This window comes from Strongylocentrotus purpuratus, unplaced genomic scaffold (assembly GCF_000002235.5).
Source record: "Strongylocentrotus purpuratus isolate Spur 01 unplaced genomic scaffold, Spur_5.0 spur5_scaffold_14, whole genome shotgun sequence".
In the NCBI taxonomy this organism is placed as follows: domain Eukaryota; kingdom Metazoa; phylum Echinodermata; class Echinoidea; order Camarodonta; family Strongylocentrotidae; genus Strongylocentrotus; species Strongylocentrotus purpuratus.
In genome coordinates, this window is record NW_022145599.1 from 2402797 (window position 1) to 2430394 (window position 27598).

Sequence of the window (27598 nt, forward strand, 5' to 3'; positions counted from 1 at the left end):
TCATCACCTGTCAGTAGTTTATATTACGAGATTTAGAGGGCGTTAGAAATATAAATGTTGAATACTGTTTTGTGTGTATCTGCATCATTTATTGTATTAGCAATATGAAATCTTGCTGATATAAATATTCATTATATCAGCAATATGACCGTTGCAATCTTCACTTAATAAAGAGTGAAAAATCACCGACTTCTTTAGTAAGTTTAATTATAGTAAATAACTTGATCATACTACTGGATAGGCTACTTCTTAATTTCTTTTGATTTTTATTTTTATTTTAATCTATTTATTCCTGTCACTTATCTCAACTATTAATATTACAATGTGATGGTACATCTTATCTGATGCCGTCCTCTTTTGACGTCAGTATATTTGGGATGCTTTATCTGTAGTGAAATTTATTTTTTAAAATGTTATTGAGGCTATTTACCCATATTCACGATTAATGGGGTGGTTCAGCACACAAACATATCAACAAAATCTTAAAGGTAATGCAAAGTTTTGGGAAATTTTGAAAATTTAATGGATAGTAATTCTTTAAAATGTTGATATATGTGGATGCCCCTGTGGATGTATTATAAGTACTAGAAAATTTAGCCCCTTAAACAATTCTGCTTTCGAGCAAATTAAATAATCAAAATTTACCGGTGCTCCAGGTAATTTTAAATATTTCAAATAGCGCCTAAGGCCATTCCATGGTAGCTGCGACCATGAAAATCTCAGAATATGCAGTTCTGATATATTATTTCCAAACGGGAGTATTAAATCGGTCGATTGTAGTCAAGAAGCATTGTCTTAAAGCTTAAGTAATATCAGTCTCGAGAGGGAGCTATACAACATAAAGAGTTTATTATTTACAATTTCATCACTTTAGACTAGATTTCGATCGCGACGAAGATCATTGAATATTGTAAAATCGCATATGCTTCCAATATGTTCATTTGAACCAAATTCATGACCCCATACCAACACTTTGTATTACCTTTAATATATCATGGGGTGCAACGCCCTTCTTCCACACCTACCCTTGCCATGGCTGATTCTTCTTGATATGTGTCTTGCCGAGGTGGGCGAAAACGGGGCGGGCGGGGGGGGGGGGGGTAGAAAAACCCATCCCCCTTATGATGGATAATATTCCTAGATTTCATCGGCACATGATTTTACCCGGGGCTCCTTTACCATTCCTCATGTCTTCGTTTCACATATTAAGAATAAGTCCTACTTCACAAGGGGAAAAAATGGTTGATACTGCAAGGAATGATTCGGTGTATTGAAGCATAATGAACAAGGAGTATACATTACAAGGAATGGCAAGAAATATAATGGCAGAGTAAATAAATTGTATTGCATCTGTTCTTGTTTGTTCAACAGATCTTGTGAATATCTGTGGCGATAACATGTTTGAGTGTCTGAATGGAGAGTGTATTAGATCAGTACATGTTTGTGATGGACAAGAAGAATGCATAGGAGGAGAAGACGAAAAGAACTGTGGAGGTTTGTAAACATGTTGCCCCTAACAACGGGACATACTTCTGATATTTGTGGGTCAAACCACAATAGTAGTAGTGAATCTGAGAGGGTTATCTGTCTACCAATGTGCCTAAAAGAAATCAACATTCTTACTTGAAACTTGAAACTTGAAACTTCCATTAACATATTTTGGAAATTCAAATGTGAACACTTTCTGTGTGATTGATTATAATTTATTTATTTCATACATCCTAATTACAACATCGTGTTTATTGATATTACCATAGCAACCATTCCTACGAATACAAATAAACATGCTTTAAAGTATTTTCCAGCCTTTGATTTTGAGTAGTACACACGTACAATTATTGAATAGTTTCGATATACGTTTGGTATAATATCCAGACAGCTGAATAATATGTTAATATCAGTAACCCTTAATTAGGTTCGTATTCTTTTAATATAGATTCGGAGTTTATTGATGATATCACTGCAGCTCCATCTTGCCCTGACTCAAGTTTCCAATGTGATATGGGTCGATGTATCTCAGCTTCATTCTACTGTGACTATGTACCTCACTGCCAAGACATGTCGGACGAGGAGCATTGTGGTAAGTATATTCAGACAATGCTATTTCACCTTGATGTAGTAACAATAAATGAAGGTTAAATTAAATTATTGTATTCAGTGTATGACAACGCATCAAAGAGTTTATTATTTTCTCCAAACACAAATCACATTTTCACTGCCGTTTCTCAAACAAACATTGGAAATAGATTATATCTATAAAACGTATACTCTGTATGAACTAAGTAAACAATGTGAATATTTCGTGTATAAATTTTATATAGTCTCTAAAGTCTAAAATGTAATGACTAATTGGAAATTGTTTAAATATCACATAATCATCTTCTAAATTATATAATGTCTTAATGATAACTGAACTGAAATATGCCAACTTTTTCAATATAATAAAAAGTGTAGATTTGGCTTTCAATTGTTTAAGGATACAATATGTAAGGATTAATTAGAAATAACATAATTAACAGTGAAATTATGTCATGTTCAATTGGTAAATACTGAAAACGTACAAAACAACAGACACTGACTACCCATGGAAGTCATTGTACATTCAATACAGGTTTTCAAGGATGCAACAAACGTATCAATCAAAACACATTAGTGAATGACAGGAGATTAAGGGATGTTTCAAAATGGCGGATTTTAAGTCTTTTCAGGAACCCGGATAATTCGTCTATTGTTTCCTGTAGGCCTAATGATACTTAGAAAAAACAGGTTAAAGACTCATTTAGAGGTGATTAAGAGCTTTAGTAAATTAAGTTTTTCGCACCTTTCACTGCCTTTCATGAGTGTAGGATTAGCATGTTTCTGACTGGACAACTAAATGTCAATTTCGGAAGGAATTCGAGCAGCCTGCTGCCATCTTTGCCCGGCCCCCCCACTCAGTGTTATTTAGGGTACGCATATGCTCGTTCCCTCTTTTTGAAATCACCCCCTATCTGAGAACTGCCAACATTTCCGAACCCCCCTTTCGCGGGCTTTTCGCGGGCTTTTCCTGCCTTGGAGACCCCCCCCCCCCCTAAATCAGGAAAAATGCTCAATGTACCCCCCTAAATTCGGAATAATTTCTAAGGAGTCCAAATAAATGAGAGAAAAAAAGAAAAAACACCCCCTTTTTAAAGAAATCTCCGGGTGAAAAGTCAAATACACCCCTTTTTTTACAATTCTCGGGCCGGACTTTGTCGCACGAAAAGTACCCCTTTACCGGACATTTTGGCAACACGCATGCGGTCATTTCGAAACCTGAGTGGGGGGGGGGGGGGGCGGGCATCTTTGAAGCCAGCTGTCGGGCTTTAAGTTGATGATTAACATAAAATCTTGCTTAAGAAGCGATTAAAAATCATAAATATCTTTACAATGATTTAATGACTACCCTTTATAATTATGAGCTGTATTGGAATACATTCTGTGAGGAAATCGTAATCATATTTCAAATCATAAAATCACTATGTGATTTATTGATGTATGCAACAGATGTAAAGAAATTAATTTAATTAATTTAACTTAATTTTCATATTAGACCCTTTATATCATATATTTTGGGGATTATCGTTCTGTTAATTCGTAAAAGCAGCGCAAATTCGTGAATGTGAACAAAGTTGCGCTCAGGTGACGTATTATTTGAGCTATAAAACAGACCACCGTCCTTTATAGTACATTAAAACAACGTTTCAAAACGGAGTCTGTTAAAATGTAGAGTAGATAGAGATGGAGGCCTGGGGAGATGGAGAGAAAAAGGAGAGAGAGAGATAGAGATAGAGAGAGAAAGAGAGAGAGAGGGAGAAATATATATATATATATATATATATATATATATATATATATATATATATATATATATATAATTATATAAAGAGAGAAAGATCGGATAGAGAGAAAGAGAGAGAGAGAGAGAGAGAGAGAGAGAGAGGGAGAGAAAGAGATTTTTTTAAATGGGGTGGCTCTTTAATATTCATGCTAACCTTTATAAGCTATTTTTAATAAGAAGGTACAGGGTGAGTGATTCTACTATTAAATCATGACATTAGAGAAGAAATCATGAACATATAACAAAATAATATACAACGATCTATTCAGTGAGGAAACCGATTGGAAGGAGACCGTGTTAAAATGTCTGCAGGAGTAAAGATACCCTCACAAGGAAGGGATTGATAGGCAGGGCAAGCTACATCCTACCTCATATACGATGGATACACCTCTACCCATCACACCTGTTATAGCCACTTGCGAACCATGACCCAAATCCTCCTCCTCAAAATACCTCTTAAAATACAGGAGTGTCACCTCCACACAAATGAGGGACATTAGTAGGTGGATAACGGAGTAACAATAAAAGGTGTTAAACGGCTAATTCAGCTTTTAACTAATCTACTTCAAGCACGAGAATATTGTTTTGTTACTTTCTTTAAACGATTACGAAGGTGGTATGTGATAAACAATCGACTCATTATAATGACAGGCACTTCAACTCACAAATTAAAAGTACTTTCACACTTCGAAGACACAACTTCATATACATGTAACATTAGATTAACGCTTCCACACTATACTTTCAATGATATTGTAGTTTATTGTCACCTGAAGATGTGAGTTGGTATGAAAAGGCAAGGGAAATTATTAGCATTTAGAACGGTTCGATTGGCAATTCTAGTAATAAAGTAAATACAAATTTAATTCGGAAACCAATATAACAATATATATACTTTTGTTTTGTGTAACGATGAAACAAAATTAAAACAATGCATGAGGCGAAATAGCATAATGATTTACGATATGGGAAATGGTTGTTATATGTATATTTTTTGTTGTTATTATTTTACAGCCTATCCGCAATGTAAGGATGATGAATTTCAGTGTAGCAACGGACAATGTATCGAGGCATCTCAGCAGTGTGATATTATTCCAGATTGTGTGGATGGTAGCGATGAAGAACTGTGTCGTAAGTCAAGTTTTATTTTTAAAAATTTCTTTTCCTCTATTTCTTCCATTTTATGAGAGATGATATTATTCGAATTTGTCCCGTAAAATATCTTGAATATCACTATACTGTAATTTTAGTCAATAACGTAGATAAAGGGGCGGTGGAAAGTGCCCCCAATCGAATGACAATAAAGGAAGAAGTGGAGAAAAGAGGGAGAGAGAGAGAGAGAGAGAGAGAAAAAAAAAAAGAGGTGTAGTTGTGCAAATTTGTGCACGCACTTCGGAAATCACTTTTAACCGCCACATCGCTTTTTCTAAATCATATCTATTTTATGACAATTATACATGTTTGAACGATGCACGGTCTATGGATCTGTGGATAGTAGCGTTGTGTACAAAATGCTTTTTAAGAAACCTTTTAACTTGGTTAATTTCATTGGTTTACAAATTCCTTATGTATTCTTCTGTTTTTTCTTTGCACAGAGTTCTGTTCAGGAGAAACCTTTCAGTGTTACGATAGTAGATGTATCCCTAATAGATCAGTATGTGATGGGAGTCAAGACTGTCGTGGACTTAATAAGGAAGATGAACAATCATGTGGTACGAATGGCATCACAATACGCTAATCATTATCTTTAAAATTATGGTTGCAAACCAAACCAAACCAAATAAATAGTCAATATTATGTATAATAATTATTTTGTCATCACCTAAACTTATCCATGTTTTGTTTCCTATTTCTGTTCTTTGTAGACTAAGTCTGAGTCTGTGTTTATATGTGAGCGAAACATGTTGAAAGTACATTGGACAATTGAATACATGGAATTGAATTATTGTCAAACTCGACATTACAAATTACCTTTTTCCAAATCACTTCATGTCCTTATTTTGATGTCATACACATTAAATCTGAAATCATGTAATATTTATTTCTCTTTTTATTTTTGTTTTAAAATGTGTTATTCTTCCCAGCATATTTTATCCACTCCTCTGCAAGGATCGCAGTCGTAATGGCTTTCAAGAAATCAGTTTTAGGACGATTTTAATACCACATTGTATTGCCTACATAAATTATTTTAGGATTGTTTTGATACACGATTGTATGTCATTGTCAAAGTCACGCATTTCAAAACTAAGGTAGCGCACAATGCTATTGAAATTGCTTTGGGTTAATCTTTTGGAGAGTCATTTAGGTCGTGTTGAGGCCTATTTATTTCCGAAATACGATTCCACAATATTCCCCTTTCTACATTTCGTTATTGGAATTGCTTTCATTCTCTTTTGAGACATGTATAAATTGCTTTCAACGAACAGCGTTTCACAAAATCGTCATTAGTGCAAAACCGTCAACAGCCCATTGAAACGTGTATATTACATGTTACACGCGTTGAAATGTGACGTAAGTCAATTTTTATTTTCGTGAAAATGCGCCCTACCGTACATGGTCGTGTACTAAACTTAAACAATTATTAACCATTGATATTACAGAAAGCCGTGACGATGATAGATTGAGGTGTTTAAACGGTGAGAAGCTAGAGTCGAGGCGGCGCTGTCTCTATGACTTTGATGAGTATGGATTGCAACAAGGCTGTCGTGACGTCACTCATCTTCGTGATTGCGGTGAGTAGTTTTCTATTTATTTGTTTACCTGTATTTGTTATGTGTTTATGTCTTCCTCTTTGGCTTCACATTTTTAAAACTGATTCATAAAGTCAACAGTTGTAACATCATTTCTGTGGATGGTTGGTTCACATAATTGTTGCTTTCCTTACTGGTGTTGTCCATATCTTCTATTTGTGTCTACTTTTTTAATCCATTGTAGGTGACATCGAATGTTTTGGAAACACGTTCAAGTGTCCAAATTCGTATTGTCTCCCTCTACGACGACGATGTGACAGTGCTGCCGATTGTCCAGGCGGCGAAGACGAGTTTGAATGTGGTGAGCTGAGTATAGTATGATGGACGAGTTTTGAAATCTTATTCATGCATAGGGGCCTACATGCATCAATCAGGAGGGAGGAGTGGGGGGGGGGGGGGGGACAATAGCAAGAAAAGTGTTTTTATTGTAACATCAATTATCAATTACTATGCTAACACAGTTGACAATGATCAATAAATCCTGACCACATTATGAATTCGCAATTTCCTCATGACTGAGTTAAGAGCCCACATATTTGCTAAAGCAGGCGTCTAATATAATCAACGCATCTTTTAATAAACTCGCATAATTACGGAGAGGATTATCATGTAATATGTCCTCATCTTGTTAATACTGGCTATGTCTGTAAATCTGATCAATATTAGAATCATATTCCTGTCCTGGATTTCTACGATGCCACGGAGAGAGGTACTGTGTTACAGACGATCAGATCTGTGATGGGGTAAAGGACTGCCCTGATGGTGATGATGAAATGTTCTGTGGTAAGTTAGAAGAGAGATAAAGAAATAGAGAAAGAAAGAGAGAGAGATAAAGAGAGAGAGAGAGAGAAAAAGCGAGAGAGACAGACAGACAGAGATGGAGGGGATGTGGAGGTAGGGGAAGAGACAGACAGAGACGGGAGAAAGAGAAATAGGTAGAAAGAGAGAGAAGGAGAGACTTAGTAAGATAACGAGAGAGAGAGAGATGGAGAGAGGGAGAGAGAAGAGGTGGTGGTGAGGGATGGCGTCGAAAGAGTTATACAACAGGGTGAATAAAGTGAGATTTTAAGTTTTAATTCAAGAATAAAATTGTATTAGGATATTAGATAAATATTAGGAAGGAAAAAAATTCGCTGCTTCAAAATTAATAACCATAATATCATGGGGGAGAAGAAAATGAAAAACGAATTCGACTAGCTGAAATGACAGAAAGTTATCGTTATCTTTAAACTTTTTGTTTTCATTTTTTCTAGACATCGCTTGCCCCTCTGGATGTTCATGTGATGGTCTCAGTTTTGATTGTCGTTCGTTCGAGGTATGGACACCCGAGCTGGCTGCTAGTATCCCTACAGATGCTCGTCAAATGTGAGTATTCATAGATAGAACACACTGAACCTTATTTCATCCCCAAACTATGTTGCAATGCGTCAACAAAGCGGGCTTGCTTCCTACATTATGCTTCCCTTATAGAGAAGAATCAGTCCCCCTGTTCAGCTTATTTCTGAAAAAGTCGGCTATATGCGTAGACCAAGATTATTAAAAGGGGTGGGGGCAAACTGAATTGAATAATTGGGAGAAAATTGTCCCCAATCCCTTGGAAGGCCACTTTGCGAATAACGATAAGAATAATTAAGCGTTTAATAGTTGTTACTTTATTGTAACGGGGAGGGGGGGGGGGGGTCCCCGTTGTTGATCATCATTTAACTTCTGACCTTCACACTACTCTGTCCTTACATGTGATTGTGCATTTCATTTGCAGAATAATCGCCGACGTTTCTCAAAACAGCCGAAGTAGGCGAGCCGCAGATATCACCTGGAACCAGACGACGATAGAGGACGTCCTTTATCTCAGTTTATATCCGTACACCCTTCTCCTCTCATTGTAAGTTCATTATGTAGGTTTTAATAAGATGCGCATTGGTTTAACTTCAGGGTTTCTATTTTCACGCTTCAATGCACCTGTTCCAAATCAATGTATCTGATCACGTCAGCAAAAGCTAAATTCAATGATTATTCTTTGTCAAGTGAAGTTAAAATCATTGTTTATCAATGATTGATTCATGTGTTACCGCTATCATAAACACATAACTTATTTGTGTTTGATCTGCATGATTTGCGCTATTTTCTAATACACTTCTTGAATTTCGGGCATACTCAATATATTTCTAAATGTCACATTACAGTATTATGTTTATATTGTACTGATTATTTATATCATTATCTCAAATAAAATTATATTGGTCATTAGCAATCGCAAATTTGAAGTGCTTTACAATCAAATTAATGGTCACCTGTTTAAATACGTAGCAAACAGCTGATATTACTGCAATCCTCGATTGACCATTGCCGATACAGTACAACGATTGGCAGCAGAATTTAATAAAATACAATTTTTTTTCCGATGTACATTATTATTTACAATTTGTATAAATGGATTGTCTCAATATGTTAATTGTTTGACCTTGATATGAGGATTGGTATTGTTATTATTTCAAACAAAACTGTTATCAAATAGTAATTATGTTTTACAGGGGACTTCCTGGTAATGGAATCGAAGTGATTATAAATGGAACGTTTATTACTCAACGAAATCTGAAGAAGTTGTAAGTAAACATTTTTCTTTTAGAAGATTTTTAGAAGACATTGTTTTACCATAGCGATCAAGTCAGTTTTTAAGACCTTTTTTGCTATAGGAATTGAATACAGTGTTTTAATGCCCCACTGCACTACTTAAAGCTACTTGCGCCCTCTATATAGCAAACGATGCCTAATCGGTGACCGTTGGTCCCCCATGATCCCCTTTTTCTTATGTTAATTGAGAGCTTATTTCAAGAGATAACCACCTGTCAGCGACCATGCAGGGAGGTCTAATTCCTTCTGGCCAAACTAGTGCAATGGGGCTTTAAAACGGCTCGCCCTCGAACATGAGAGGATTTCTTTTTTCTTTCTGGGCAATTCTAATTACCGCTTGAGCAAGCAGTTGCCATGTTTATGGATTAAAATATAGATGATATTTGCTTTCGTAAACTCCACGACAATCAGTATTACTATAGCACTTCTTTAATTAATACAATCAAGCATGAATGGGTTTACTTCTTTCTGTAGATAATTAATGTCACAATATAGTACAACAAATTGTATATTGGCCCATTTTTTTTACAGAGACCTTTCGAGGAATAACATTTGGATGCTATACTCTGACACTTTCCGTGGGTTGAATCAACTAACCGAACTGTAAGTATAAAATGTATTCATGCCAAAAACTTATTTAATGATCCCTCAGAGAAGAACCCATTTTTTGTCCACGACTTTATTCAAATAAAAACTGTATATTATTCTGCGATTGTTGTGATTGATAGGAGTTAAATCATAATAACATTGTATAAGTTTAGAATGAAATATTTACTCGTGTCATGAAACTAATACCTGACGAATCTTACAATTTTGTAATGTTTTCACAACAATGTTATCACTACCTCTTTACATGTCCAGGAAAATGCGGCATTGTTCCAACCCCTTTCAATGACCTTAGTCGTTAAGGTTGCAACGCTTCTTAAGCTATGGTCACAAATCTGAGCAGCGACCGACCGATCAGTAGCCTGCTCGGTCGCTGCTAGAATTTAGGCATCGCCCAGCGATTAGGTCGGTGCCCGGGCGGCGACCGGCCAGGCACCGAGCGCATTTTGGGCGGGCGAATGAAAAGTGAGCAGCCGCCGGGCAGAATTGGTTAAAAACTCGCCGCTCGGCCGCCGAGCAAGCTACTTTTGGGTAATGTGACCATAGCATTAGACACATGACGTATTCAAACATTCCACCCCTCCCGGCCTGATGACCCTAGGTCCGCCACTGTTTTATATTCAAAGATAATCCCATGCAAGGCACAGTCTTATTAAGATATATGATGTTCATAGTCATAACAATAATTATGTTAAAGGCTTATAACATGACTGTCTTGCCTTTCTTTCACAGTGACCTGTCATCGAACCCCTTGACGGTCCTACAGCCCGGTGCCTTCAACTCTCTGCACAGTCTACCTGTCTTGTAAGTTTGACCAAGGAGGTGGGATTTTCATACAATATTAAATCCTCACCTTAGTTACCGGCATGTAGATAAGTTTTTAAATACATTCACTCCACGTATAATCCATGGGCACTGACTTTGATACCTTTTCTTTCTGTGAAAGCCTTTTATGAAACGTAGGATATAATTATTTAAAGTTGATACTCTAAGCAAATAAATGTCCCTTAATTTGTTACCTACGGCAAGTATATGTTATTTTTAAGTTTTTCAATTACTTAGTATATCACAAAAAAATTCTGTCTACTCGAAATCCTCAATTGAAATGTCTAAAATATCCGCCTCTCTTTGCATAGAAAATCAGTCAAGGCGCTGGTCTACTATTTATGACCTCACGTCCGGGAGACAGTATATTCACGTACCCGGATGTTCCATAGCAAACATGTGCAGAGTGATACGATTTTCTGCATATTTTTGTTTCAAAGGCTGAAAAGTCTAATAAATCATAATTCTATGTACAATTCTTTACCTTCCCCTAGTACTTCATAGTATTAATATCAATTCCCCTTTTAAAAATTATGACATATACATGCCAACGATGTGCTATTAGTCGATATTTTCACCATGTAATTTTTGTTTTGGTGTTGAAATCGGCCCATGCAGGCACGGAGTGAACAGTAGCTGTCTACCCATGCACAGTTCATCACACTACAGCGATCTCCCGATGGTTTCTTCTTCCTTTTTCCCATGTCTTTCGCCTTCCTTGGCCCTGAACATCCTTCATCTACCAATTCTGACACCGGTAGTCAGGAGCAAGTCTTTGTTAGTTGTTTTTCTTAGCTGGCAACGTCGCTTTCATTCTCTTGCAATTGCCGATAAACATATAACTAGCGCACGTACGTTCCATCACAAGCAAGCAGCGCCTAGAGCAGCGGCTTGGTCTTACCTCCCGATTCTGCTCGCTTCACGAACGTTCATGCAAGAGCCGCATCACTCGCCAAAATATTATAGAGGAAGCGCGCTTGCATGATCTCGTTCAAGTTTGATGTTTTACAACATAAAATGTTTAACTGGTACTGTATCCTTTTTTGAGGCAGTCACACACATCTATGATAAGTACTATCATAGTTCTAGACCTATTCGTTTTACAAAACTGCTCATGTACATCTGATGACAATATAATGCATCCGCCTATTCATAAGTGCACGATTTAACTTTAATTCCTAAGCAGTAAACTCGTCTTAAATCTCTACCAAATAGGTGAATATGAGGATATAAAAAGAAATCTGCGACTGGAAAATGTTGCTTCGTTATTCTTCATTCAAATGAAAACAGAAAATCCATCAAATATACTCCTTAACAACAACAAATCTAAGCTCTGACAGGATAGCATTTACGTAGGGATATCACTGCCATTCACTCTCACTGAGCCCATGACTCCCGTTCGTGACGTCACGGATAGAGGCCTGACTCTACGTGCACTTCCGGGTTTCAGACTTAGATATTTTGGTAGAGTTTACTCAAATAAATTCATTATTCTAAACTTGTTTTGTCGGGTGGACACCATTTGGTGTTATTATGGGGGTTAAAAGCTTTCTATTTATGTAATTATCTCAGTATTTGGGATTGTCTTAGAGTATCAGCTTTAAGGATTTTCTGTCTACGCAAATTTAAGTTGATTTTACCTCGAGTACTTCTTTATTTCCCAACATTGTTTTGTTTTGGATATACATCATGTACTTTTCATAAAAGTATACATACTTATTAAACGTCAGCGCCATTTGTATTTACCAAAAGGAAAAATGACATAATCATCAGGAAAAGTTATTATGCCATTCGTCAAACGTTTCATCGCAACAGATCTTTTACAAATCTGATACGCAGTTTGTGACTTGCTAATTTTAAATGATCATAATTAGGATAGCCTTCGTATGACGTTCCTAAAATTATGAACTGAATTCTTTTTTTAAAGATGATAACAAATACTTAAATTTAAAAAAATAAAAAATATTAGAGAAACATTTTTTTTTCTTTATCATTCAGACGCTTGCAGAATCTTGAGCTAACAGCCCTTGAAGAAGGCGCTTTCGTTGGACTCGATTCAGTTCGAATCATGTAAGTATATTATGATATCAACTTTGTAAATGAGCCGAAGATGAACTGCTTGCATTGGCAATTTTTATTTTAAATTCGGAAGCATTAAATTGTTTTTTATATGCATTTTAGTCAAAAGCAATATTAGCATGATTATACAAATTCTGAATCAATAAACTTATTATACGAATTATGAAAAAAAAATGACTATCCTCATCATCATCATCATCGAAAAGTGAACATAAATTGGCATGGTGATATAATTATATACAGGAGGTTCTATTTGTTGAGATGGTTATTTCATCACAATAATCACCGAATATGTCAAATATATTGCGAATTTTATATTGACATTGTGTAATTCAGAAAGCTTTTGAGAGAGTAGCACCGGGAGCTTCGGTTTACATTAAAGTGCATTTCTATCTTTTATATTACAGAAATCTAGCAGACAATAAAATTGAGCGAGTGACGTCAGGAGCTTTTAATGGTCTGAACTACACGCGCACATTGTGAGTATATATATATATATATATACACAAAGTTATAGATGGATACGTGTTCATAACAAAAGTTCGTGGAATGAAAGCATTTCAGGATGCAAAGGTGGAAGTATTCTTTTAAAAAAAGGGACCAAAAGCTGTTCATGAAACACCTCCTTTAAATTAAGTTTATTCTAAAATGCGTTGGTACACGTACCTGTCCGTGTGAATATGTGTCACATCAAGGAGTTTTAAGAGAGATGGAGTCACATCTAGCTTATTCTATTTGTTCCATCTTCGATGCCGCCATGAGAAACTATGTCAGGCATGTACTTAACTGGTTCTTCCTTGCAGATACGTAGTAAAAAGATTTGATTTGATTTGATTTTATTTTATTCAGACAATATAAAAATATATACATGTCTTGGGTTACAAAACAAGGTTTAGAAAAACCCATACAAGTTTGCATCCCAGATATGGACAGTAAAATGGCATACATAATTACACAGTAAATACTGATACATAAAATATCGAAGTATGACATAGGTTATAGTTCAATATAAATACAACAACAGAAATACAAGTTAGAAATTGCAAGACACTTCTATTTCAAAAATCTAGATTGAGATGTTTTACCAGAGCCGATTTAAAGGTATTTAGCGATTGACTGTTTACTACTGTTTGTGGGAGTTGATTCCATTCATTAATTGTTTGGGGATAAAAGGATTTCATATAATAGTCTGTTCTGGCATATGGAACGTGCATCTTAAAAGTATTATCATTTCTTCCTATTCTGTTCGCTCGTGTGCACCTATTTACTTCTCCTACATTAATCAAGTTATTTACAATCTTATAGTAAAAAACAAGTCTATGGTACTTTCGTCTATTTTCTAATAAATTCATTTTGACATTTTGTAATAACACGTTATAACTCGTAGACCAATCCTTACACATCATCCTTACGTAACGTTTTTGAATACGTTCAATCCTCTCTTTGTGTGTGTTTCTATAGGGATCCCATGCTGTACAACAATATTCTAAACGTGAGCGAATTAGTGATTCAAAAAGACTTTTTAAAATAGACTTTGGACAATTAACAAAATTCCGTCTTATAATTCCCATGATCCTGTTACATTTTGTATATAATTCAGTGCAATGGTCGTTCCAGTTTAAAGAATCATTTATTACAAGACCTAAGTATTTTTCAGACTTTACATTTGTTAACTCCTGTCCATTGAGAGAATAATTATATGTTATATCGTGAAGCTTTCGAGACATTTTCATAGTTTTACACTTTGATACATTAAAGTCGAGCATCCATGTTTCAGACCATTTACTTAAAACTTCTAAATCATTTTGTAATATCTTGCAATCATCTACATTGAAAATTGGACGGTACAATATACAATCGTCCGCATATAATCGAATAGTTGATGAAATATTATTAGGCATATCATTAATGAAACATAAAAACAATATCGGGCCTAAAATTGTTCCTTGCGGAACGCCTGATTTAACTTTGATCCGTGAAGAACATTCGCCATTTATAACCACCCTTTGATATCTATTCTGTAAAAAATTAATTATCCATTCTAAATTTTGAGATCTTACACCATACATTTCAAGTTTTGTTCTTAAAAGGTCGTGAGGTACACTATCAAACGCCTTTGCAAAATCAAGGAAAGCAATGTGGACGCTTGAACCAGACTCCATATTATAACTCCAATCATTAATTGCTTCTATAAGTTGTGTTTCACAACTTCTTTTTTCCCGAAAACCATGTTGATTGTCACATAGTATATCATTTTCATTAAAATGTTCAATAAGACGTTTACAAATTATGCGTTCTAAGATCTTGCATGTAATGGACGTAAGAGATATAGGGCGATATTCCTGCCTAGCTACAAACTAACAGGCCACTTTCAAAGTGAAATACGCTGTGAAGTTAACAGACGATTTTCATTTGAATTATTTGTTATACCACAAGTCTAATGACGATGGAAAGTTTCTATATTACAACTAATAAATACCATGGCCAATTGCAAAACTAGTTGTCTATGTCCTTTTTCTTCTTTCCAGGTGGATAGAACAATAATTACTTTTCGCTACCATGCGTCTGATAAAATGGGCAGTACACAGTGCTTACTTTCACAGGAGGCAAGCGAAAGGAAATGAAGCAAAATTTCCTGAAATATTAATCAAAATTACTCGACTGTGCATGTGTGGGCACTAATCCGACATACAACATCCTAAAGAACTGTACATGAACAAATTCACTTTTTATTTTCGTGAGCCAGAAGTAATCGGAAAAGTGTCAAATTGCAGGTTTTAGGAATGTAATTAAGAAAAAAAAAAAATCACAAATTAAAACTGCTATTATGCAATGTAAGCAAATTTCTTGACACAATTAGGCTTTTGCATTCATATTTAATCAAAATATTCTATTTCCCCCTTGTTAGTTGAAATAAAAATTGAAATTTTAACGATATTTCTTTGTGAACAAAAATCACAACTGAACTCAAGCTTTCCAATGATATTGGCGGCTTCAAACCTCGGACATCAAAGGTTCGATTCTATTGTGCAACCTTTGAAAACGGCAGCTGCTTAGAATAATTTGTTGCCAGTTGGGACTCCTTGGTAACATTTGTGCCAATAAACCGGTTTACTTACTTATTTCACATGTATGGATTTGTCTTTCCTGAGGACCTGGTGACGAGCTATTTCATTAATCTGTTATTAATGAATGAACTACAATACTTGGAATCCTTTTTTTTTTTTTTATAAATGTAATGCTTCCTGGGAAAATTTCAATAGTTTGAACATATTTGTGGCAGGTTCAAATCCCGCTGGTTCCAAGATTTTTTTCTGACTTGTTTTTCAATTACAGATCGATCAATCGATCTTATTTACTGGGTGTAAGCCACAAATATGTTCAAACTTGGAATCCTGTCTAAATACATTATGTGTCACTATGTCGGGCAAGCCTCGAGCATATCTTACAGGAAATCAAGAACAATCTTTCTTGAAACAGTATGCATACACTTTGAATATATTCCTAACTGGTTTACTCTAAGCAAATTTAAGATATTGGGTATGATGCCAAAAGAAAAACGAAACAAAACAAGCTGACCAAGAGAAAAAACAAACAAGGAAACGCCAACATTATGGAATGAATTTATACGTTTTCAAAATGGTCTCATACTAGTTGAAGAGCGAATATTTGTCAGTGAGTTAATTGTGACTTTGTTCTTCTCCGCAGGAATCTCGCAGGTAACGACATCGTTACATTTGAAATGGATATCTTCAGAGGACTCGACGGGCTCCGACACCTGTAAGTTTGCTATCGACTTGAAAACAAATGTAATTAAATATTCCTACCATGTTAATATCAGTAGTAGAACCGAAAATGGTGATATAAAAAACCCAGCCAGAATAGAACAATTAATAATAATACTATTTTTTCCCGACTAGCTAACGAAGCGCGAACTTTGCAGCATGAACTCAATACGAAAAGAACTTTCTTTCTTCACCATTGCCAGCGAATGAATTTCGTCAGCTATTAATTCGTTTGAAGAGATTTTCCCCCTAATCGAGATGTGGACTGTTGGTCATGAAGGTGGAATCAATTTTTTTACTCCAATTTATGGAATGATTTTGACAGTGGTTTATTATTAATAGATATAGATAATAGTTTACATTCTCAGATTTTATTGAAAAGCAAAGCAATAGCCTCGTAACTGTGAGGACCCAGGATCAAAACCGTGTCGATGTGCTATATTAGTGCCCTTTTGCGAGGCATTAATCCTCATTACTGTCAGTTATGACCTAAGGGCGTAGGTCCCCTAGTTGATAAGCATAGTAGCGTGCATGCTTTATCAGTCACGCAAAACAAACACTCGCAAATTGTTATTCAATAAAATCTGGGAATGTATACTAAATCTATTAGGAATAAATCATTTTCAAAATAATTCCATAAATTGGGGTAAAACAAAATTATCACACCTTTATGACCAACAGTATATATTCCGCCGGCCAAGGTATTCATTCATTGCAAAGTTCGCGCGTGTTCGCTCATTTGGAACTTGACCCGATAACGAGAGAAATCTTATGTCCTCCAATAGTGTCTCTCATTGATTGTCGATGACGAAAAATTGAAGTAGGATGGCATCGAAATCAAATTGATAATTCCAAGATTATGGATAGGCCTTATTGAGACGTGTTGAAGATAAAACAAATATGTATGTTAAACATTACCAGAGCCTGAATATTAATGCCTAAACCCGAGTGCTTTCTTTTCTCTCATTCATCAGATCATCAGACCGATTCTTATTTTGCTGCATTGTGTCTGGTCTTGAGAGCTGCTACCCTCCGGAGGACCAATTCTCATCGTGTGAAGACCTGATGCGATCCGATGTGCTCCGAGTCTTCATGTGGATACTCGGTGTTAGTGCATTTATTGGCAACATCTTCGTCATCATAGAACGAGTACGAGAGAAGAAGAATTTCCGCGTCCAATCTTTCCTGATCTTCAACCTTGCTATATCTGACTGTCTGATGGGAGTCTACATGCTCATCATTGCCAGCGCGGATGTACACTATAAGAGTGTATACGTTTTCCATGCAGAGAGTTGGAAAGCTAGTGGCATGTGCAAACTTGCTGGAATCTTAGCCAATCTTTCCAGTGAAGTATCAGTGCTTATTCTCACTATAATAAGCTTAGATCGTTTCCTCTGCATCACATTTCCCTTCTCACAAAAGCACTTGGGAAGGAAATCAGTACGCATTACAGCAGCAGTGATCTGGTCAGCATGTCTTATCTACAGTGTAATCCCAGCCCTACCTATCCCATATTTTGGAGAGAGATTCTACGGACGTTCCGGTGTATGTCTCGCTCTTCCGTTGACCAATGTCAAGCCTCCAGGGTGGCAGTATGCCATGAGCGCCATCTTCATCAACTTTATTGCCATGGTAACCATCATTGGCTGCTACATTGTGATCTATGTTGTTGCTAAGCGATCGGGATCAACCGTTAGGAACAACAAACAGATGGCTTCAGAGGTAAAGATCTATTTATTTATGTGTTTTGTAATCATGATGATGAACGTAAGACATACGAATGTAAAGAGAGGCCTATACACGCATCTTGTGAATGGGGATGCTCTATCCAACATCCCGCAGTATTGATAATGTATAACTGTGTACGTCTTTCGATTCTAACATCATTTCGATAGTGAAAGATCATGAAAATAATTCTGACGTATGAAACATGACTTTGTAATCATTTCTGTAGCCCCTAATCTGTTGTATCATTCTCTGTCTTTTGCTTACAGTTTAAATTGGCGGTCCGAACTGCAATCATCGTTGCTACAGATATCTGTTGCTGGTTACCTATCGTCATACTAGCATTTGTTTCTCTCTCTAACTCTGCCATCATACCACCGACGGTGTACGCCTGGATTGCTGTCTTCGTTCTCCCAATCAACTCGGCCATCAACCCATATCTCTATACCATCTCAACGGTCGATGTCAAGACCAGACTGGCGTCGTATCGCACTGGTTCGAATCTCTTCTTGGGCAGCAACAGCAGTGGCAAAAATGGAACTACAGGCAAAAGTGGAAACACCACGCATCTTGGACACAGTTCGTCAAGAGAAAATGGTTAGGAACAGAAATATCTTTCAACCCAATTTTCTTTTTCTAAAGTAAAGATATTTAGGAAGAATACAAATTGTCTGTTCTGCCAAGACGCACAGGCCTACAAGAAAAGATAAATTAGGGCAGGGAAGGTGTAGCAGACAGAGAGAAAACAAATAACCAAACAAAATCACAGACACAACGAGTCAACGATACTCCTAAAACTTTCGAAACAAAATATGGGAAGTGTCTTCTAGAATTGTCTACATGCTTACTATTATTTTAAAGTCTTTGTTGCAATGTATGAATATTATTCCTTTTTACTTTGTTGGTTTTCATATTTTCCGACACCTTAGATTCAACCACACCTATTCCTATGAACACAAGGAAGCCTGATCGTTTCATTCTATCTGATGCACTCAGCCTTATCGGAGCCAAGAAGCTTCACCTGACAATCGAGGATGTTCAGTCTGTTCGGAAAGAATTGCACGGTGTACTTGACATAATCCACGCATGCGCCATGACCCATGGGTCAATAGATGCTCATCACGTTATCATCGCGAAAGAGGAGGTTAGTGATTCATTAAAGCTCCAACAAAAAACATACGCTCTATTTTGGGTCATGTTTTTTTTTTTAAATGATGTAAAATAGTTAAAGTTGGAGTGTTTGAAGATATGTTAAGAAATTTCAAGATGTTCCCATTAAAAAAACACAAATCTCAAATAAAAGGCAAGTGAATTGTGCTATAGAAAGTGAAATTGTATTTCATATTCTTTGACTGGTTCGGGTGGTAAAGTTGAACATTTTTAGAACACATAAAATGTATATCATCATGATGCTGTATGAATTTCAAGAATAAACCAATGAAATTAGTGAATATTCCAAACAGCAGCCACCTAGGCACATTTATTGAAATATTATACAATTACTAGCCTACTTGTTTCTCTTGATGTTTCATGTCTTGTTTATGGTTCGTAATTATGAGGAGGCGCGAGCCCAGTCGTTCTGCAGGCCCTGACATGAAGGCTTCTAAATAAGCATATTTTTCGCCCGACTGTAAATTTGGGAATTTCTAATTTTCCAACAAACGCATAGCGCGATAGCTCAGTAGGTAGAGCAGTAGTCTCGTAATCCGGTGACCCGGGTTCGAAACCAAGGCGATGCGCTCACGGTGCCCTTTGGTAAGGCAGCAATCCTCATTACCAGGTCCCTCGGAGAAGACCTAAAGCCATCGGCCGTCTGGTTGCTTACTAACAAGCATTTATGCTTTCTTAGCACTCAGGTAAAATAACCAACCATCATATCGTAATTATGTCTTGCAATCCTCAGGAGTCGGGGAAGTGGACAGGCTCTCTTATTTTGACGTCTACACCCGGTGAGATGAAGGACAATTCTCCGACTGATGATGATGTAGATAAACTGGAAACTGTTATCGTAGAACTGACTGACGCACTGGGATTTGACACCGCTTTATAGGAGCTACGAAGGGACAGCGAATATAATTTGTCAGTGCCATTCAGTGCCTTAACCACGAGAAAATGTGTTAAGGAATGTGTATAACATTCTTACAGATAGTATTGTCATGGCATGGCATGTTTTTATTTCCCGTATTTCTTCACGCGTCAAAATAATTGCTTTATTTACTTGAACTAAGACTATTAGCACTTTCGATTTCAGCTGAGTTTTCTTCGTTTTTAATGCAAAACTGAATGTATGTTTATTTCTGTGCTATTATATTCTTACAAGTGTATATCATGCTAGGATTGTACTTGTATCTTTAATGTTTTTACGCTTTTTAGGGTCAAATTTAGGCCTCTTTTAAAGTATGGATAGTGGTAAAGTGAGTCCGTAATGGTATTGACTGTGCTAATGGTACATGCCACATGTGAAAGTGATTACTGTTTTGTAAAGTAATTATTGGTAATATTCCTCAAGGAAATGTTAGAGATGCTGAAATGTCTCATGATAGTTGTCAGTTATTTGAAAGCATTTATTATTGTTGTTTTAAGGTCAATATCTCATAAATTCGGGTGTACACGTGAGACATATTTTTCTTACGCTTTAGGATTTCATTTAGTAGTAATTGTAGTACACCTATACGCACGTACGTACAAATTACAAAGCGGAGTGATATTTTTAGGTAAAGTTTGAGTGATTCGCTTTTCGATTATCCTTGTTTAAATCGTTCTTGGTGTAACATCGCGATACTTGTTGTAATAGTTAGGAAAGAGAATGGATCATTGTAATGTGATTTATAATATGCTAATGATAGATGTTTATGATTCAGAAACAAGACAAAGACAAAGAAGACAACATTTATTGAAGTATAGAAGTGAAAGAAATAGTTACATGATAAGAGTTTGAACATGAATCTCAATATTTCTAGTTGCTTTACTCTAGTCTCAAACTTGATAAGTACTCTTTGAAGGTCATGCATTTACTTAAGTTTGCTTACAAAGAAAGCATTCTAAGAGAAAAGAACATATTACAGATGAAAGTGTAAAAAGTATTAATGCATTTTCCAGTTTAAAGAGAAGGTTGAGTTCTGGGAAGAGGTGAAAAATAATTTGTGAGCGTTACTCACTCTTATTATGCAAGTGTGGAAGAACATCAGATAAGACATGTTCCCTGAAAAGCATGGCTCTTCAAATACCTTCATATTCTAAATATGCATGTAACATCGTAAAAATTGGGGGGCCGGCTTTTTACGCCACGTGTTCGTGTAGTCCCATATACATCTTTCTGTGTACAGTGTTTGTAACTTTACCAAGACTTGGCCAAATTTCTTATCATTTTGATGATTCCAGAACCTTGCAATATACACAAATTCTTATATGCTAGATGATCAACCTTTTCTGGTCGGTTCCACACCGTTTTTTCACAATGCAATCACATGACCAGAACTCAACTTCATCTTTCAATAGTTTCAATTATTATTACTATGTGAAAGGAACAATTTGTGTACTTTGAAACAATATTCATTCTTTGTTTTACTATTCACTACAGGATTCACACACATTTGTTGAATATGCTATTCAGCACCACTACTGAGATACTCCCAAGTATTCTGCAGGATATTAAAAGGAAGCTAACTAAGCTCACGCCTCCTTTCGTGGTTACTGAAAACCCCCCTTTTGATTTTTAACCACCCCCCCCCCCCCCCACCCTTGAAAAAATCCAGCGTACGCCACTGTAAATATAAGTAAATATATATATATATATAAGCTAACTATTATCTTAAAGTGAATGCTGCTGCTTTTGAGGGGTGAGGTGTACATTAATTATTAGAAGAATAGTCGTTAAGATGCAAACTGGTCATCCAGCTAGTGTTTTAGAAAAGAGAAAGATTCACTCTCTATCTCTCTCTCTCTCTCTCTCTCTCTCTCTCTCTCTATATATATATAATCTGAGGGAGCGAGGTAGGGGAGGAAAGCAGATAAGGAAAGAAAGGAAATGGATAATGTAGGCGGAGGGAAAGAGAGAGAGAGAGAGATGGAGAGAGAGAGAGAGAGAGAGTGAGAGATGGAGAGAGAGAGAGAGAGAGATGAAGACTGAAAGCAGAGAGGAGATGAGATGATAGGGGAGAGAGAGAGAGAGAGAGAGAGAGAGAGAGGGGGAGAGAGAGATGGGATATGGAGGAGAAAAGCTCAATAAAGCAAAGTGGGATAAAATAGAATAAGAAGTAAAGGGGGTTTAGGGGAAAGAAGGATAAATAGACGAAAAATGGAGATTGTTTTTTTGTGCTACAGTAGCTATGTGTAACACGTTTATGAATGCATTTTGTTGGAGAAGAGAAACTATTTATTTTATTGATTGTTTTGTTTTGATTTTACATTATGAATATAAGAACTGATTCTGCATATGGTATGTGAATGCAGATTATTTATATACAATTTTTTCGATAAAAATTCCAGTAAAGCACATTATTTTGCTCTTTCATTTCATCTGTTATGTATCCATACATTTAAACGATTTCTAGGATAAAACCCAGTTGGTGCTTTTCTAATACTACTTGTTTATTTGTAGGAATTTCTAACTCATCGAACCATATGCCTATAAAGTCTCATTGTAAGCATTTAAATTAATTTTAAGGGTGTATTAAAAACAATTATATCATAATGTGGGTAGTGTTAGTAGGTACACTAGTTTCCAAAACTGGCAACTTCATACACATGATTTGAATGCATATCATCGGAGCAATGCAACTTACAACGAATGTGGCCATTTTCACCAAGCGTATATACTCTCCCCCATTTGTAATCCCGGGGAAATATTTCCATATACCTTACCATGATTCTACAGCTTACGGGGCTGTTTAGATGCTCACTTGTATCTGGTGACGACCCCCTTCCCCAATTACCAAATACTGGACGTACCTTTGTACTATCAAACGTTTGGTAGATATGGCAAATTTTAGGTGATCAAACTCGTTTGGGAGAAACTAATTATTTGTTTATAAAACATGTTGTGTAAAGCTAGCTTAGGTTTGTGAGTATTTTATTGTTTTATTCATTACCAGAATGTCAGAGTATGACACAAATTGTGAGTTTTGCATTGATATAACTTTGTTGGCATCTATTTCTTATTTTGTATACAAAGAATTTGAATTAGTTGATTAGTATTTTATGAGAATTACTATAAATGTATTGCATTTTTTGCATAATATTGCAATCGAGTTGTGAGAGACAATTCAATTTTTCAGTGCTTTTATTAATTTCATTTTCATAAATTATACATTTTAAAGATCAAGTTATAAAATTATTTAATTCATGAAGCAGTATCGAGAGAAAAGTGATGTATACGTAGACATCAAATGAGATGAATATACACACGAACAATAACATCAACAACTACAACATTCTTGCAACTCAATGTATCAAAAACTAAGGAAATGATCGTAGACTTCCGTAAGAACGTACCGGTTGACCATGTACCTCTCACCACACATGGTGACGTAGTAGAACAAGTTAAGGAGTATAAATACTTGGGAACTACCATCAAGTAATGTACATGCCACACAAAAGAAAGCTAATCAGAGATTATATTTCTTGAGACAACTCAAGAAAATGCACTTAGATACTACTATTCTTGTGTTGTTTTATAAGTCGATCATCCAGTCCATTCTCTTGTTGAATTGTATTCGGTTTTATGACAACCTAACATGTAACAGTAAGAAATCGCTAGACAGGCCACGGAAAATAGCTCAGCGAATCATTGGCATCGCACTACCCAACATGGACAACTTGTATGATGATGGTTTACTAGCAAAGGTCATGCGTACTATAAGAGATCCAACCCACCCTTGTAGTTTCAACAGATCTGCGGCCTTGCGTCCCCCGTACCAAGCGGGTTCGCTTGAGAAACTCGTTTGTCCCCGATTCCATCCACATGTTCAATTATTAAAAGTAAATACACAGTCATTAATGAGATCATATGATCATACAGTAAAAATAAAAGTATGATTTACTGTCTGTTAAATTAGTGTTGATTTTATTCAGATTAAGTTTAATTATTAATATGACTTACTCGGTGAGTAATGAGTAATATGTAATTCGAAGTTTGTTTAATTGACTTAATGCTTTATGTATTAAACCATGTGACAAAAAAATCCATTTATGTCGACAATAAAACAAATCAAATCAAATCAAAAGCCAAAACATAATCTCCCCTTTTAAATTCACAAATATACGACATAGTAGGGTAGACACTCTCATCACATTTCAAACATGTATGAAATGGAAACTATCAATGTATTATCAATCGATAACTGAATTCGATCTTTATTATTGATTATGAAACGGTGAGTCATTTCATCCGAGAAAAAAAAGCGTTCCAAAAATATTTCGCTGGAGGTATAGAGAAAATGAATGTATAGTGACAAGCATAATCGATGCGATAATTATTGATAAGTGATTTTTTAATAAGTCGGGGGCCATGACATTTATAAATTAAAAAAAACTAACAAACAGTAGTGATATTTTAATCTTCGACCGATTTCCAATTTAAAGTCGTAAGAAGCGTACATGGTGGTGTGTCGTAATCCTTATTTAAAATCAATCTCGCAAATCTTTTTTATATATCTTTTTTTCTATTTTATCTATCATACTGTCAGTGTTGATTTTGATATCTTTATTTAAATTCATGATGAGAAAGAATGTATCACGTTTTAAATAATTAAGTTAGATAGATAGTTGTATCGTTTAAGGTCATTTTCATAGGGGTTGAGATCGTGTTTTTCGTCCAATGATTAACATACCCGTGGTTCGTATGTTGTATTCCAACGACAGTCGATACAATATACATAAAATGCAGTTAAACAACCTTCATTTTGCATGTCGGTAACTTTTTGATCTGTTATGCAGGCTTTGTTTCAATCACGAAAGCATGAAGACAATATCACTTTATTTATTCTGCCAATAAAGGGTTTTATGGTATGCCAGGACATTGTTCTGCTAGCAAAAGTTGAATAATAAATGAAATATATAAGTTAAATCATTTTGTATCATCTTGTTCATTTGAGTCAATGGTCAAATCTTAAAGCGGTGAGTTTTGTTTAATAGTTTCTTTTTGGCGGGGTGACAGTAATAAGAGTAATATAATCGGAGGATTGTCAATATCATCAGTACTTTGTAGTTTAAAAAAAAGATCTTTGGTATAAATTATCTGTTTTATAGAGCCAAACGGGTAATATGTTAACACGAATCCGGAGTTTATACCCTTCCGGCTATCAAGAGACGATATTCAATCAAGCGTATTTTCGGTTATTTCGTTTCACCTTGTTAGCGTGCATGAAAATTGCATCAAAATGAAAGTGCAATACGAGAGTAATGCCCCCTTCACATACACGGATTTTTCTTATAAAGATAAAAGTCCGGAAATTGTCAAACTCAGAAGCATGACAATGACATGAGAAGCATGACAATATACCCACTTTAACTTGACTATAATCGCTACATTGTCGGACAGCTGATCTCATTTTCTAGGGATGAAATTCGTTGTTGTTCTCTAAATCCTGATTATCCTCCTGCACGAACACATCATTGTGTGATGGTGTGAAAGGTTTTATTCCTTGGATTAAAAAATCCTTAATCACTAGTTGTGAGTCTTTAAATTTGGTTAGTTCCTCGAGTGTCCATCACGAGAAGTGTACACTATAGCGTTAATGAATAGCTGCTCAATCAGCCATCCTGAAACAATACTCATTCAGCTGCCTGTCAAGTTGACCTTGAATGGTCTTCATCGATGTTTACCCATCTCATACTAAATGACTGGACCGTAATTTTGTTAAAGCTATTATGCTATATTACCAATCAACTGTAAAGCCCCTCTAAAGTGTTGGGAGCCCCACAAATTTGATGGCAAAATTCCACTTTACTTGTATCATAATGTGAAAGAGGGGGTCATTCAAGACACCTTTCTGCAAGGATGTTCGAAACAAATGTTTTTGAAATCGAATAATGATGAAAGAAAACAAAATTTAAGTATTCTGCTTACAACAGAAAACCCAAATCAATATCAATTAATATCAATATTTGTCTTTAAATACCCTTGGGGGGATCTTTGCAGGAGTGTATCTTAAATGACTCCTTCCTTCCATAGGCGCCGGAAGTGGGGGGGGGGGGGGGCGAAGCAGCCCCCCCCCCAACCAAAAAAGGGGGACAAGACGCATTTTTGCCCCCCCCCCCAACAAACAAAAAACAAAAAAAACGCCTCCCCCAAAAAAACAAAAAAACAAAAACAAAACAAAACAAAACAAAACACACAAAAAAGTAAAGGAGTAAAGATGGTTTGTATTTTTAACCCAAAAGAACATAACAATAATAAAAACCTGAATTAAATCACATATAAAATTCCATTCAAAGAAAAGGAAAGTTAACAGAAAGTAGATTTTCTTTGAATAAACATTGCGCATGCCACCTACATGTATTAATGGAGGTTTTTTTTAAGTAATTGTGATACGCGCATATCGTGGACATATCGTGAGAGAATGGGAAAGCGTGTCTGTTTTTTGTTATAGGGATGAGAAGAAATGAGCCCCCTGAACGCTGATGTACTGATGGGGGGGGGAGTATTTCATATTCTAAACCAGTGATTTACAAATGCTGCTGAAATGACATGATTTTCCGGTATTTTGTTCTCTATTCTCTTATATGCGTTTGTTAAAAAATTAGAAATTCCCAAATTTACAGTCGGGCGAAAAATATGCTTATTTAGAAGGCTTTATGTCATGATCTGCAAAACGGCTGGGCTCGGGGGCTCGAGCCCGATAACTTTTTGAAAAAGTATGTAACAGAGAAAAAGAAACAAAGAGAGAGATAAAAAATAAGTGACCTGCCAATGTCACAAATGAGGTATCAAAATATGCTCATCTGACCGTAATAAAATGCCTAAAACCCCCGAGTTTCCGGGGACTCTGCCCCGAGACCCCACCAAGGGCCCTAAGTCAGGCCCCTGGATGCTCATCTGACCGTAATTAAATACCTAAAACCCCTGAGCTTCCGGGGGCTCAGGCCCTGGACCCCACGCCAATTTACGCTTTACCTGATCGTTAGTACTCCACTTTGTAAAACGTTCCGCCGTGCCTGCATATAAAGTGTAAGAGTGGTGGTGATGCAGATTTTTCTTCTCCCCCCCCCCTTCCAAATTTTTGGTCATTACGCCACGTACTGCCCCTGGAAGGTAAGCCCCGTGGAATGTTTGCCCCCCCCCCCCCCCCCATCCCAAACTGCTTCCGGCGCGCCCGCGTGAGACAACGCTGGGGATG

General features: G+C 36.2%; 1 protein-coding gene across 1 annotated transcript in view; it reads left to right on the forward strand.

Annotated features, from left to right (window-relative positions):
* Positions 1 to 21415, forward strand: part of LOC583176 — a 63315-nt gene extending 41900 nt beyond the window's left edge. The window contains exons 31-49 of the mRNA XM_030983961.1: positions 1372 to 1494; positions 1937 to 2080; positions 4874 to 4990; positions 5455 to 5571; positions 6460 to 6591; positions 6794 to 6910; positions 7276 to 7392; positions 7863 to 7974; positions 8369 to 8491; positions 9141 to 9212; positions 9772 to 9843; positions 10579 to 10650; positions 12670 to 12741; positions 13158 to 13229; positions 16459 to 16530; positions 17510 to 18257; positions 18530 to 18857; positions 19190 to 19404; positions 20164 to 21415. Of these exons, the coding sequence (XP_030839821.1) occupies positions 1372 to 1494; positions 1937 to 2080; positions 4874 to 4990; positions 5455 to 5571; positions 6460 to 6591; positions 6794 to 6910; positions 7276 to 7392; positions 7863 to 7974; positions 8369 to 8491; positions 9141 to 9212; positions 9772 to 9843; positions 10579 to 10650; positions 12670 to 12741; positions 13158 to 13229; positions 16459 to 16530; positions 17510 to 18257; positions 18530 to 18857; positions 19190 to 19404; positions 20164 to 20310 (2972 nt within the window). The 3' untranslated portion in view covers positions 20311 to 21415. The remainder of the gene's footprint in view (positions 1 to 1371; positions 1495 to 1936; positions 2081 to 4873; positions 4991 to 5454; positions 5572 to 6459; positions 6592 to 6793; positions 6911 to 7275; positions 7393 to 7862; positions 7975 to 8368; positions 8492 to 9140; positions 9213 to 9771; positions 9844 to 10578; positions 10651 to 12669; positions 12742 to 13157; positions 13230 to 16458; positions 16531 to 17509; positions 18258 to 18529; positions 18858 to 19189; positions 19405 to 20163) is intronic.
* Positions 21416 to 27598: the final 6183 nt, after the last annotated feature.